The 14,314-nt window shown below is 45.5% G+C and overlaps 1 protein-coding gene across 3 annotated transcripts in view; it reads right to left on the bottom strand.

The window, feature by feature from the left end:
• The window catches only part of htr1a (5-hydroxytryptamine receptor 1A), a 235,025-nt gene extending 223,028 nt beyond the window's left edge, over positions 1–11,997 (bottom strand). For all 3 annotated transcript variants that reach the window (XM_062972387.1, XM_062972386.1, XM_062972385.1), the window contains exon 1: positions 9,145–11,997. In XM_062972387.1, the coding sequence (XP_062828457.1) occupies positions 10,733–11,989 (1,257 nt within the window). In that variant the 5' untranslated portion in view covers positions 11,990–11,997 and the 3' untranslated portion in view covers positions 9,145–10,732. The remainder of the gene's footprint in view (positions 1–9,144) is intronic.
• Between the last annotated feature and the right edge of the window lie 2,317 nt (positions 11,998–14,314).

Here is a 14,314-nt window from a genome sequence, read left to right as displayed (position 1 = left end):
TTTTAAAGCATCTAATGGTTGCCATAAGTAAGTCGCCTTGTGTCATCTTCAGGGTAGTGAAAGGTAAATAAATAAATAAGGTAAATAAATAAATAAGCAAAAATGGCTTTATTTTTGGCTTTGATTACAAAAAACATTGCAATTATTTCAAAAATATTGAAAGCCCCTTACAAAGTTTTTGTGGAGAGGAAAGAAAATGATTTAGTAACAAGAGTTTTGACAATGAACAGGACTTGGTGAGCAGAAGGTGTGTATGATGTAATTTTAAAAGAGAGGTTTCAATATATTATATATGTGTATAACTGCGGAAAGAAAGTCAGAAGCCATTATTCTTTTTTTTCTGCATTTCTTTTTATAGCCTACTCTTCTCTTTTTTTTCTTTTTCTATAAAAATGTAATTTTTACTGTATCTTGCAAATACTTAACAAAAATTATGTAAAAATAAAATAGAAGAGTGATTGTATTTCTTTTTCCCCTGAAGGCATAAGAAGAATGTAGTTGCATGACTTATATTATTAAGAACCAAACTGTTAAGAACCACACACCACATGCATAGTCTTTTCTGTTGCTCTAAAGTCGTTTCATTTCCTAGCCAAGGGAAGCCACTCACAAAATATTTGCAAAAATTATTTTATGGGGAAAAACAGAAAGGGTGATCAATGTTAAATCAATTTATAAAGCTTTTTATCAGTCTTCCTAAACTGAAAGGAGTGATAAGAAAAAGAGAGATGTAGCATATGTAAAAGCTAAAAATAACATTTAAAAAAACTGAAGAGCACTGCATGATTGCTTGGTTGCTTCCAGCTTCTTATAATGTAGTTTATCTAAACTGATTGATTGATTCCATGTATTTCTTGATCATCTTTGAGAACTGTAGTCTTCCATGGATATTTTACTGTCAGCAAGAAGTAAAAACATGGCCATTCTAATTAACTCAATGATTATCTTTCATTTCAGTGAAATAGATCCAGTTCTAGCTCATTATAATGAATTTACCATAATCTGTGTTGCAACAAATAATACTAACAAATTACCCAGATGCTGTGAATTAATTTCTGAAGTCTTTTGAGACATGGTTTACATATTGTGACAAACAAAATTATAAACTTTTCCACATAATTATATAGAAGTCGTGTCTGTTCAGGTAATATACTGCTACACTGAGAACCCACATCCATTCTGTTAGTCCACTATTTGCAAGAGGAAAAAATACTGCTTCATTTTCATAGAACCAGAAATTCCAGGACATGCAGATGAAAGAAAAAAAAACAAGAAGTGAGATCAAAGATCATTTTAATTGAGAAAATGCAGTTCATTTTGATCAGAAAATTAGATTGTATGTAGGACATATTAAAATTATTGGTGTCATTGAACATAGTAAGAAGCTTCAGTTTATGAGTGGGCATATACATTCACATAAGTCATGGAATAAGCATTCCCTTCATATCAAGTAGCACAAAGTGTATGCAACATCATCCACTCTTCTCTTTGGCTCAAATATAAGATCATTGGACGACCTTCCCAAAGATTTAGATTATTTAATAGTGCAAAAATTAGCATCCTTATCAAATCTGGTTTGGGGAAGTTAGGTCACAATCCATTCCCTGTATAGGAGGGTGCTCTGCAAAAATGGACATTTCTGACACCTTCCTACAAATTCTGATCCTGGAAGTACGTCAAACACCATCTGTTCCAGAGATTGGCCAAGTGAAGTGTTGGGCTACATGTATTTTTTGTGGCACACATCCCCTCTATAGCCCACGGGCTCCTTTTTCTTGCTAATAGTGGGAGGTTTAAAGTGCCTTTTTAGCAATCTGGTTGCACCCAGAGGGTCTGAAGGGGATAAAATTGGCCCTAGACCAGCTGCAGCTGCCCACTTAACCTCTTTCATCCACTTGCCTTACTTGATTCACTCAAGATAGAAATTACTCCCATGAGCAAAAGCCTGGAGGTGAACCCTAACACATACTGACCATCATCCTGTTAGTGACATGTGAATGTGTAAGTCCAATGTATCCCATTACACTTTTTTTTTTCGAAGCCTCCGGTGGCCTAGGGCATAAAAGCCTTGTGACTTGAAGGTTGGGTTGCTGACCTGAAGACTGCCAAGTGCGAATCCCACCCGGGGAGAGTGCGGATGAGCTCCCTCTATCAAGTCCAGCTCCATGCAGGGACATGAGAGAAGCCTCCCACAAGGATGGTAAAACATCAAAACATCCAGGCTTCCCCTAGGCAAAGTCCTTGCAGACGGCCAATTCTCTGACTCCAGAAGCAACTCCGGTTGCTCCTGACACGAAAAAAAAATCTTTTTTGGTCATTGCAGAAGTTGGTATTCTGTTCCTCCCTTTACAATGACCAAAACTCTCCCATTAGTCTCACCATTTAGCTCAGTGGTTCCCAACCTTTGGGCCTCCAGGTGTTTTGGACTTCAACTCCCAGAAATCCCAGCCAGCTTACCAGCTGTTAGGAACTGTGGGAGCTGAAGTCCAAAACACCTGGAGGTCCAAAGGTTGGAAACCACTGATGTTGCTACTGCATTTCTGCCCATACATATCCAGTAGCTGTTGGAGGGTGTAATAAGATGCATCTGTCTTCATAGCCAGATGTGAGGCAAAGTCAACTTCCACTGAGTCCTCCAAAAGACCACATTGGTTCTCAATGAACAATGTCATTAATCTATGTGTCACTGTGGTGACATCGCCATATGCTTCTCCTATCCTTACAGTTGCTACCCTCCAGTTACATAATGGCTACAGGGCATAGAAGGTGCAGCAACTAAACAGTGAGTCAATAGATGTATGAGAGGCAAGACATAGTGTTGATCCACTTGTAGAACTTTTGATTAGTTCCCACCTGAGTAGATCCATTAAATAAAGAATTACCGTAAGTGGTGGGTATATTTAATTGATTCAATAGGTCTACTCTAATCTGTATTAATGATAAAATTTTGGTCAATATCTGTTTATATTACTACATTGAAAATTCATTCCATCATCCACATATCTTTATTCAGAGCTGAAATCAATAGTTTGCTTAGGCAGGTATCTACCAAGAGTCTACACCCCAGAAGGTTCACAGACAAGATCTCTTGACTTAAGCCTCCTCTTCACTATTTAACTCAGTTTAATAATTTCCATCTCTGGCCAGAAATAATAGTGACAAGGAACATTGCACAACTGCCTGCTTGCTCACTGGCTTTCTGAGTCTATCAAGCAAACAATTCGTCACAGTGCTTAGAAAAAGTGGAGGAATGACAGCAAGAGACAGCGAGAGGGCAGATTCACTGAGAAGGTGAGAGCACTGATCCATTTCCCTAGGATTTTGAAGAATTTCTATATAAATGTAAGATCATATGCTGTATGTAAGTCCATGGGATTGCAATAAAACATTCTTCCAAGTCATTGTGCTTGAGTCTGAAAACTGAAGTAACATACAATGTGATGTCTTTTCACAGGGCACAAATTAATTTTGTTCAAGCTACATCTGACACAGCTAAGGCTGACTGATTCATGTATTTCATAATTGCAATCAAAACAGTGTGTGGTAAACTAGTAACTACACCACATGCAGTTTTTGGGAAATATTAGGGGAAGGACTTACAGAATGAAAACAAAATGAAACATAGTTCAATGCTATCCAAAGAATACCTGTTTAAAAGTAAACCCCGCTGAATTCATTGGGACTGAGCAACAACCCTAATAATGGCTAAGTGCAGCCTGGATTTCAAACTACATTCATCTCCAGCGTATCTCTTGAAAGATAGTCATACATAGCGATATTTTCAATGGAAACAAAGAGTGTAAATTATAAAAATAGGAATTCATTTATATTTTAGTTCATTCTGGCCTTTTAAAAAAATAAGATTTTTGAAAACCTTTGGAGACAGCCATATCTGAACAAAAAGGTGGAACTTTGAGGTCATAGGAAATTGGTTTAAAAAAACTGTTAGCCTCATGGCCATGTTCCCTTCACTCCAGACAGCAACATTTAGCTATTGAACTCTTATATGGAGAGATACGTCTTCTTTGTAAGCAGCTCCATTCCAAATATATTGAGCTGGATCCAGCCTCCTAAGGAACCTTGGGAAATAGAGAAAATTTTGCTGGTGGAGGTAAAGAGGCAATTTTCATTGCGTCCTTTCTCTACCTCCAGTCTCCGTGCCTCCTTCTCTATACTCACCCCCCAATTTGCAAACAGGAATTGGAGGAACAAATATTGCTTTCTTCTATTTCGTGACCTTCCATTAATAAGAATATTCCAAGAACTCCACTCTAGGACTGTTCCCACTGGGGGAATTAAAACTGAGACCAGGCAATTTTATAATAAGCTAAGGTCCATCTACACTGCCATATAATCCAGTTCAAAGCAGACAATCTGAATTGTATATGGTAGTGTAAAAGCAGCCTAAGCTATACAATTTTAATAAGACAAAATCTAGTTGTTAGTATCAACAAAAATAAATCCCTCACCACAATGAAATTTATATATGTATCAATTTATCTAGGTCCCATTGATTTGTATGATTCTGCTCTTCTTGGTAGTGTTGTTCTTAGGCTAATGAATTTAAATTTGTTTAAATAGGCTTAGATACAGAGACTGCCTTAACTTTGAATTAAATTCCTATGCATTTTAAATAAAATTTATAATCTGTTTAATTTATTTCCCTAGAAGTGCTTTTGGAAAAAATTGAATGATATTCTTTGGAATGTTGACTCCCTAAAACTACAAATCACAGGATTCCACAATACAGCAGGCCTTTGATATCAGATGAGTATGGGTTCAAGAACTCACTGTAGACATATACTACAATTTGTGGATTCCCAAGTCCCAATATATACACCAATGAAATGGTATCCCTTAAATAAAATGGCTAAATCAAGATTTGTTCTTTGGTTCAAGCCTTGGATGGTAAAACCCATGCACACAGAATCTGTGGATATAAAAGGCTTACTGTACTAGTATTACAAACACTTCCCAATATGCTAATGTACCATAAAGAAATTCTGAACAGATGCAACTGTTAGCAGGGAAGGAGGAAAATCAAAATTTCCCCATCAATAAGAATGTGTGATTTTTAATCTTAAAAATAAGTCACCAGTGTTGTGCGATACCCCAGCAACTGGCTATTCCTTCTCAAGGATATATGTTAAAAACGTCACAAATTGATAAATGAATGTATTTTTGAGCTCAGCCCCATTATTTGTTTTTCTGCATGTGTCTAGCTTCTAGTTTATGGAAACTTGCTTTCAAAATGTATTGCTAAATAACTTCTTTGTCACATTTATTATGCCTCCATAAGAAGCATTCCAAATGCTTTCAACTGATACAGATTATATGAACTTCCATGTACATGTGCTTGGCATAATTCACATCTCTATTGTCTTAAGGCCCATAGCTTCAAAGATTCCTGAAAACAGGGAGTGGAGTGGAACAGAAGGCACTCTGATCTGGTGGCTCATAGTTTTAAATCATACTTTTCAATATATATATATATATATGAAGAATTAGATTAACAGCTGCATGGAGTACAAATCACATGAAACTCTTTTATACAAACTCTTTTGACAAGATTGGGGCTTGTGTTTTCAGAGCACTTACATCTTCTGGCACAAATCCAATTAAGATCAATGAGCAACCCATTCGCATACATAGTACAAGGAACAAATAAATCCTGCTTATTCCTTTACTAGGGAGTTGAAATTATTCAAAAGAATGCTGTAGTTCAAGCCAAAGGAATTGTGCCAAAAGGATTATTAGAGGGGATTGGAGATGTCTCAGTTAATATTTTTACATTCGGTATAAGCAACTGTATTTGTCCTGTCATTCTTGAACCAACAGCTCCCTTCAACCATAGATAATGTAGACAACGATGAAAGATAAAAGACAGTTAAAAAACATCTTGAGGTCCAATTACCCACTATTATTTTTCACTACAGGTGCTTGTAAATGGGACAGCTCTTAACACCACCAGTCTTAAAAGACACTTTAAAGCCATTCCCCCTTTTCCTCCTTATTGGATCCTTGGTGTGATGGGCTGGGGAAATTAAAGTAATGGTGAGGACGTATAAAAGGATCCCAAGTGGGAAGGTGGCCTCTTGCACATACAGAGATATGAATGGGACAATTCTCCAAATGAGGCAAGACGATTGTACAATAAAAGCCTCCTTTATCATGGCCACATTGGCCAGGGATAATGAGAGTCATAGTCAAACACATCTGGAGGCTGGAGAAGTCTGCGCTAATGGGAACCTTAAAAGGTGAGGTACGGACAACAACCAATTTACTTTAGCTATACTGCAAAATGCTCTCCTAGAAAGAAAAACAACAAGCAGTTGCAATAGCTGGCCATAACCCGCAAGCCACATAAGCCGGTCCATTTCAGTAGACCCCTTCTGTGACTGCTATAATTTATGTGACACTGGATGTGCATTCATTAGCTGCATTATACTTTCAACAAGGTGGAACTGACTTATACAATTATATGAAGGCCTTTTTAAAAAACAAAATAGACAGTTACATATATATGTGGACCTAGTTTGTATCACATTTTTGTGCCAGAATATTTAAATATTTTCTAATTACGTTGTACCACACAGTAGATTTGATTCACTGCTTGATCCTTCTATTGCTGTCTCAAAGGATATTTAACCTTTCCCCTCCCACTTTAAACACAGTTCTCCCTACTATTCCAAAGTCAATGCATCTTCTTAAGTGTGGCTTACTGTTGAGATAACACTTGACATCGGAGTAATTTGAGAGCTATGTGTCCACTCCAGAGACCAATATGTAAACCTTGCAACCTCCAGGTGGATCTGTTTTGCTTTACACAGTGTCTCAAAAGATGGCTGTGCCAATCAAAAATAAACTCTCAAGCAGATAGCTCTATCTAACCCAATTTTCTAACAATGTGCAATGATAAATTTGCCTGATCAGTGTTTACCTTTTCAGTGGTTATGGAAGATTCCAGCAGTACAAATACACTTTTTTTCACCTTCTCAAAAAAATCTCTGAACATAATCCACCAGGAGCAGCCTTGTGCCTAATGCAGCTCTGAGCAACTTGCAATAGAGGTTCTCTTTAGTTCCAGTGATCAGGAATGGCATTAAGTACATTTATCCAGCTCTATTATTTTCATCCTCAAAATGGTTCGGAAGTTTACTTCTCTCACTTCTGAGGGCCCTTCCAAACAGCCCTATATTCCAGAATATCAAGGCAGAAAATCCCACATTATCTGACTATGGACTCAGATAACCATGTTCAAAGCAGATATTGTGATATTTTCTGCCTTGATATTCTGGGATATAGGGCTGTGTGGAAGGGCCCTGAAAGTGCTCATGGGTACACCTAAGGCCTCATTTGCAAGGGACAGCATGTTTCCCCCCTTTCTATGCAGAACTTAATCTCATCCAATGTTTGCTCTGAATCCAATCCAACAAAGGCCCCTTCCACACAGCTGTATAAAATCCACATTGAACTGGAATATATGGCAGTGTGGACTCAGATAACCCAGTTCAAAGCAGATAGTGTGGATGATCTGCCTTGATATTCTGGGTTATATGGCTGTGTGGAAGGACCCTAAGTGCTACAGATTCTTATTCCTGGTTGTTATGTGCTCTCAAAGACAGTCAGACCTAAAGCCACACTACCTTGGGAATTTATTGCCGCACTCTTTCAAAAGCAGAGAGTGTGTGTCTTCTCTAAGGTCACCCAGTGGATTCAAACCAGATCTGAAGGACTTGAAACAGACCATCCCAAAGCCCTTCCACATAGTCATATGATCCAGAATATCAAGGCAGAAAATCCCACAATATCTGCTTTGAACTGGGTTGTCTGAGTCCATACTGCTATATATTCCAGTTCAAAGGAGATAATATGGGGTTTTATTCAGATGTGTTGAAGGGACCCCAGAGGCCTAGTCCCAAAAACACTGCACAGTTCTGATTATTTTATCCTTTCCCACTAAAAAGTGTGCCTAGGCTGATAGTCATTACTTTCTTAGGACCTGCTGAACTGGTAGAGCTTAAAACCTGGGGCCCCTTCAACACTGTCATATAATCCAGATTATCAAAGCAGATATTCCACATTATCTGCTTTGAACTAGTTTATATGAATCTACACTGTCATATAATCCAGTTCAAAGCAAATAATCTGAATTTTATATGGCAGTATAGAAGGAGCCTAAGCAAGCCCTTGTGAGATCAGGTTGAGTCATCTATTTTTTCAACAATGCCTGTTCCTCTATATCAGTGGTTCTCAACCTGGGGTCACCAGATGTTTTTGGCCTACAACTCCCAGAAATCCCAGCCAGTTTACCAGCTGTTTGGATTTCTGGGAGTTGAGGATCAAAACATCTGAGGACCCCAGGTTGAGAACCACTGCTCTGCATGAAGGACCAGAATTTCATTCCCCATCCCTGGCTTCCCAAGGTGGGATTCTTGAATTCAGATGGGATTTCTCTCTACAAGTGATTGCTTGCTGCAGGTGCCTCTTTGCTGTAGAATTAATGCGGTTTGACATCACTTTAACCACCATGGCTCATTGCTATGGAATCCTGGAATTTGTAAAACTACAGCTTCAAGGATTCCATCACAATACATTAAAGTGGTGTAAAACTGCATTGATTCTATAGTGCAGATGCACTCTAAAACACACTTGTGAAGAGAAACCAGACTTGGAAGCTGATAGCCACAGCAGTGTTTCCCACCCATTTCACCCCCCTTTCCCCCCAAAAAAATGTAAGTTCTTCTCTGATCTGATTCGGTTTCTCGGCTCCCTTTCAGAGTTCATACTTAACTCCAGCCTTCATAAGCAATAAACTTTTCCACTTCTCCCTTGTTTTTAAGAAGAAGACAGGGGAAGGAAAAATAACAACAGACAAGATGAGGTTTCATTCTCTCTCTTTCTCTCTGTATTTTTATAATGCATAGGATGGGTTTTCTTGTGGTTAATGTCGTGCAGATACCCTGTTGGTTACTTCCAGGTCTGCAAACCCCAAATCACACTCTCTCAGCCCCGACCTCCAGAGACCACGGGATCAAGAAGTAAGGAAGAAACTCTGAGAAGGAATCGAGGTCCCGGAGCGACCACAATGCACAGAACGAATGACAAGAAACAGGACAGTCAGGCTTCCAAAGGACGTCCTACCTTCCTGGGTGGCTTGCTTTGTGCGGAAGAAGAGTTGTAGTTCGCAAAAGGGGGCAGAAAGAAGGTGAGAAGGAGAGAGAGAGGCGGAGGAAGAAGGACTATGTTCTCAAAGGAATCTTGGCTCTGCTTTTTGTGGAATTCCTAAAAGGAAAGGGTGGTCCATTCTTCAAGCAATGGAGCAGGAGGTGCCCCACAGCAAAGTGCAGGTCCCATCAGTGTATGTGGGAAAGAAGGGTCTGCAAAGTCGATGATGGGAACAGGAGACGTGAAGCAAAGTTCATGAAGCCAGAGGCGCTCAAGGAGTTGCAAGGAGGCAAAGGAGTCAGAAACCCCCCTCCTGTTGCGTTTCATCCCTGAACTGCACAAGTGTCTTGCGTCATCAAGTTTCCAGACCTCAATGAGTAGCTAGAGATAGGATTAGGCTGCGGGATTGCTCCCCCACATTGCTATGCATGTTTTCCAAAAAGGGCTTTGTTTTTCCTCCTCCTGCTAGCCACTGTCTCCACCCCCCTTTGATGATGTAGCAATGAATTCTGTGAGGGAATTTCCTTTTTAAGTTTTTTATTACCCTGGGCTGGCCATGTGGCCATTCGCTTTTGTTCTTCTGCCTTTTCTTCCTTCAAGTAAGGACACATTTTGCCTCTCTTTAGGCAAAATGTAGCTGCATTGACCTTTTTGACTTTTTACCTTTCTTAGAAGATGAGATTGAGTAAGCTCGATTAGCTCCAAGAACTTTTCTATCATGAATGTATTTCTTTTCCTTCAATAAATATTTTTGAACCTAAAGTTCTGGCTCTACAATCCTAAGCCATTTTGAACCTAACAGCTCAGATTCCCCAACACTTCTTCTCCATCTCCTTCTATCTCATAGAATCATAGGGTTGGAAGAAACCATGTGGGCCATCCAGTCCAACCCCCTGCCAAGAAGCAGGAAAATCGCAATCAAAGCACCCCTGACAGATGGCCATCCAGCCTCTGTTTAAAAGCCTCCAAAGAAGGAGCCTCCACTACCGTTTGGGGCAGAGAGTTCCACTGCTGAATTACTCACAGTGAGGAAGTTCTTCCTAATGTTCAGGTGGAATCACCTTTCTTTCCTGTAGTTTGAAATCATTGTTCCCTATCCTAGTCTCCAGGGGAGCAGAAAACAAGCTTGCTCCCTCCTCCCTATGATTTTCCCTCACATATTTATACATGGTCGTCATCATGTCTCCTCTCTTCTGCAGGCTAAACATACCGCTCCTCCTAGGGCTTGTTCTCCAGACCCTTGCTCATTTTAGTCGCCCTCCTTGTCAACATCTCCCTTAATTGCGGTGCCCAGAATTGGACACAGTGTGACCAAGGCAGAATAGAGCGGGGAACATGACTTCCCTGGATCTAGACACTAGACCCCTATACTCCAGAGTCAGGAAACCCCCTCTCCTCTCCTTCCTTCCCCTCCGCTCCCTCCCGGGGCCCCTCTGCTTCTCGGCCCCCTTCCTCTCCGCTGCCAGAGTGAGTGTCCCTTCTCCTGCTCCACCTCTTCCACCTCCTCTTTCTTCTTCCCCGTCTTCTCCATCTCCTTCTCTCTCTCCCGCCCGGTCTAGCAGTGTCACTGCCTGCAAAACTTGCACCTGACGATCTTCTTAAAAGCACTTTGGAAATCTTTGTTGAAATAGGCGTAGATGACGGGGTTGAGGAGGGAGTTGGAGTAGCCCAGCCAGTTGATGACGGCGCCCAGCCAGTCCGGCATGTAGCACTCCGTGCAGAGGGGCAGCACCAAGGCCACGATGAAGAAGGGCAGCCAGCAGAGGATGAAGGTGCCCATGATGATGCCCAGCGTCTTGACCGTCTTGCGCTCGCGGGCCAGGGCCGTCTTGCGCTTGGCCTCCGCCGTGCGCGGCTCCTGGTTCTTGCGCTCCGAGGCCGGCGTGGCCTGCGTGGCGGGCTGCGGGGGCTGCGGGTCCGGCAAGGGCAGCAGGGCCTTCGCAGAGCGGGGTGCGGGGTTACCCTCCAAAGCCGCCGGGCTGCCGTTGACGCAGGCCACGCTGCCCAGAGCCCCGACGGCGGGCGGCTCCTGGGCCCGGTTGGGGCCTCCGTTGCTGCTGTTGCTGCCGCCGCCGCGCTTGGGCGAGAGGGAGAGGCAGGTGTCGGCCGCCGCCGGGGCATCCTTCTTCCTCTTCTTGTCGGCCTTCTTGACGCTCTTGCGGATGCGGAAGCGCGCCGCCTTGAAGATGCGCCCGTAGAGCACCAGCATGAGGAGCAGCGGGATGTAGAAGGCGCCGAAGGTGGAGTAGATGGTGTAGCCGGGGTCCTTGCTGATGGTGCAGGCGTCCGGGTCGGAGCGGTCCTGCGGCGTCCGCCAGCCCAGCATGGGCGGGATGGAGACCAGGAAGCCCACCAGCCAGGTCAGGCTGATCAGGACGGCGGCCCGGCGCGGCGTGCGCTTGTTGACGTAGTCGATGGGGTCGGTGATGGCCCAGTAGCGGTCCAGGGCGATGGCGCAGAGGTGCAGGATGGACGAGGTGCAGCACAGCACGTCCAGCGAGATGAAGATGTCGCAGGTCACCTGGCCCAGCGTCCACTTGCCCAGCACCTGGTACAGCGCCGCCATGGGCAGCACCAGCACCGACACCGTCAGGTCCGTCACGGCCAGCGAGCCGATCAGGTAGTTGGCCACCGTCTGGAGGGAGCGCTCCAGGGCGATGGCGGCCACCACGCAGGCGTTGCCCAGCACCGCGAACAGGATCAGCGCCCCCAGCGCCACCGAGGTGCCCAGCTGGTAGCCCAGGCTGGCTGGAGGCGCCCCCGCCGCCGCCGTCCAGTTGCCCGCCTGGCTGCCGTTGGCTGTGCTGTTGGGCGGCTCCATCGCCGAGGAAGAGCCGGAGGAGGGGGAAGGCGGGCTTCACTCCGGGGGCGAGGAGGGGCAGCGCTTCCTGGGGGTCACCATGGCCCCCGACGGCGGGAGGGGGAGGAAGGACCGGCCCTCAGCGGCGCTCCGCCCGGTCTCTCCTTCGGGCCAGTCCCGGTCCCAAGCAGCCGCCGGCATCTCCTCCCCGGCAGGGCATCTCCCGGACCAAGAGAAACGGCAGCAGGAGGAGTGCCGGGCACCTCCTCTCCTTGGACGGCCTGCCCTCTCGCCCGCCACTTCCAGGCGAGTCCTGAGATGCCCTCCGCGCCCCCTCTTCTTCCGACAGCTCTCTCTTCTCTTCTCTTCTCTCTCTCCAACTGCCCCTGGCTCCGTCCTGCCCCTCTCTTGCCCTCCCTCGTCCCTCTCTCCTTTCTCTCCTCTTCTCCCTTCAGTGGCTCACTTTGCTGTCTCTCCTGCGCGGCTGCCTCGCCTTCTTCCCTCACTTCCTCCGTCGTCAGCCAGTATTCGTTCCTTTGATCCGTCTTCTCTCCTTGCCTCTCCTGTCTCCTTTCCTTTCCAGTTCCCGCCCGCTGCCCTCCTCCTCCTCCTCTTCCTCCTGGCTTCTGCGCCCGTCTTCTCCTCTCTCCCTCCTTTCCCCCACCCCTCCCACCTCGCCCCTTTTGTAGCTCTCTGTCGCTCCCTCTGTCCTCCCCCCTCCCGCTCCCCCCGATGCCACCGCCGCTGCTCTTTCCCTTTGCTTTCCTCTTCCCCGTCCCTCCTCCGCTGGGCTCCTTTGCGCCTCTCTCTGCGCCTCCACCCCGCCGGCCCTCTCGTCCTAGAATCACAGAATCCTAGAGTTGGGAGAGACCTCGTGGGCCATCCAGTCCAACCCCATCCTGCCAAGAAGCAGGGAAATCGCATTCAAAGCACCCCCACAGATGGCCATCCAGTCTCTGCTTAAAAGCCTCCAAAGAAGGAGCCTCCACCACACTCTCGGGCAGAGAGAGAGTTCCCCTTCTGAGCTGCTCTCACAGTTAGCAAGTTCTTCCTCATGATCAGGTGGAATCTCTTTCCTTCTCTTTCTCACTTCTCTGTCCTTTTAAGTAGCGCCCCTTTCTCCTGCCCCCCCCCCCTTCTCTCTACCGTCTCCTTCTCTTTATTAGGTTTATTTCCAAACTTGCCCTTCCTTCCCTCCCTCCCTCTGTCTCTCTCGTTCACTTTTCTTCTTCGCACAAGATACACACCTGGGCGGGTGTTTTCTCGCTGGAGATCGGGGAAAGCGGGGGGGGGGGGGGCGATCACCTTCGGGAATCCCTCCTTTTCCTCAAAAGTGCTCCCTATTCAAGAGAAAGGCGGAAGTGTAACCCGCGGCACCCATTCCTCCGCTTTTTCCCCTCGACATACACGCACAGCTGAGTCCTGACGATGAAGGACACGGAACCCCCAATACGTCAGCTCTTCTCCCCTCCCCCAGCTCCCAATCCTAGCGCCATGTACAGAGGACCAAGTTGGCGCGCGGTCCTCCGTCTCCTGCTTGTTCAGCGATGTCAACCAGGAGAGATCGTAGCAAAAGTTAATTTGAGGGGGACCTGGGGGAAGAGAGACCTTCCCAAAGAACCACTTTTCTGTACACTGGGGTATTGCTTGGCTAAGGCTTCACACCAGCCCTCCTTGGTAACATCATGAATGTAGCTTGGCTATAGCTTACAAAATTGGCGGAAACGGGGGCAGCTAATCCATAGCGGGAGGGAGGCACCGAGGACCCATGTACCTGCTGCCAGAGGGGAGAGGGAGGAGGAGGACTCGCTCTTTCCCGTCCCCTGGGCAGTGCGGGGGAGTGTGTTTGTTTGTGTGTGTGTGTAGTCACTCTGCGAATCTGAGGCTGCAAGGAACTTGGAAAGGGGATCCCTCCCAGCCTTCCTTGACACTGGCTGGCCAAGCAGGGAGCCCAGGAGGTCCTATTCCTTCGCGTCCCCCACTTTGCCCCTCTCTTTTCCATCGCCATTGTGGGCTCTGAACCGGTTTGACTTCCAAGCAGTACAGCCGCTTCAGCACCATGGATAGCGCCGCTGCAGCAGCGTGGGCAGCGCTGGGGTTTCAGCACCATGGATAGCGCCGCTGCGGCTCTATGGGACAGGGCTAGGCTTCAGCACCATGGACAGCGCAGAGCTTCAAGGGCATTTGTCGCCACCTGCAGGTACGCGGCTTGGCGCTGCCGGAATTTCAAGGCAAGCAGCTCACACACCTGCGGATGGAGACTCATGTTCTACTGTGTTGTCAAAGCCTTTCACTGGCTTGCTGTGAGTTTTCCAAGCTGTATTGTCATGTACCAGAAGCATTCTC

Source organism: Anolis carolinensis, chromosome 2 (assembly GCF_035594765.1).
Source record: "Anolis carolinensis isolate JA03-04 chromosome 2, rAnoCar3.1.pri, whole genome shotgun sequence".
Lineage (NCBI taxonomy): Eukaryota > Metazoa > Chordata > Lepidosauria > Squamata > Dactyloidae > Anolis > Anolis carolinensis.
Note: the sequence above shows the minus strand (reverse complement) of the source record. Positions and strands in the feature narration are given on the sequence as shown.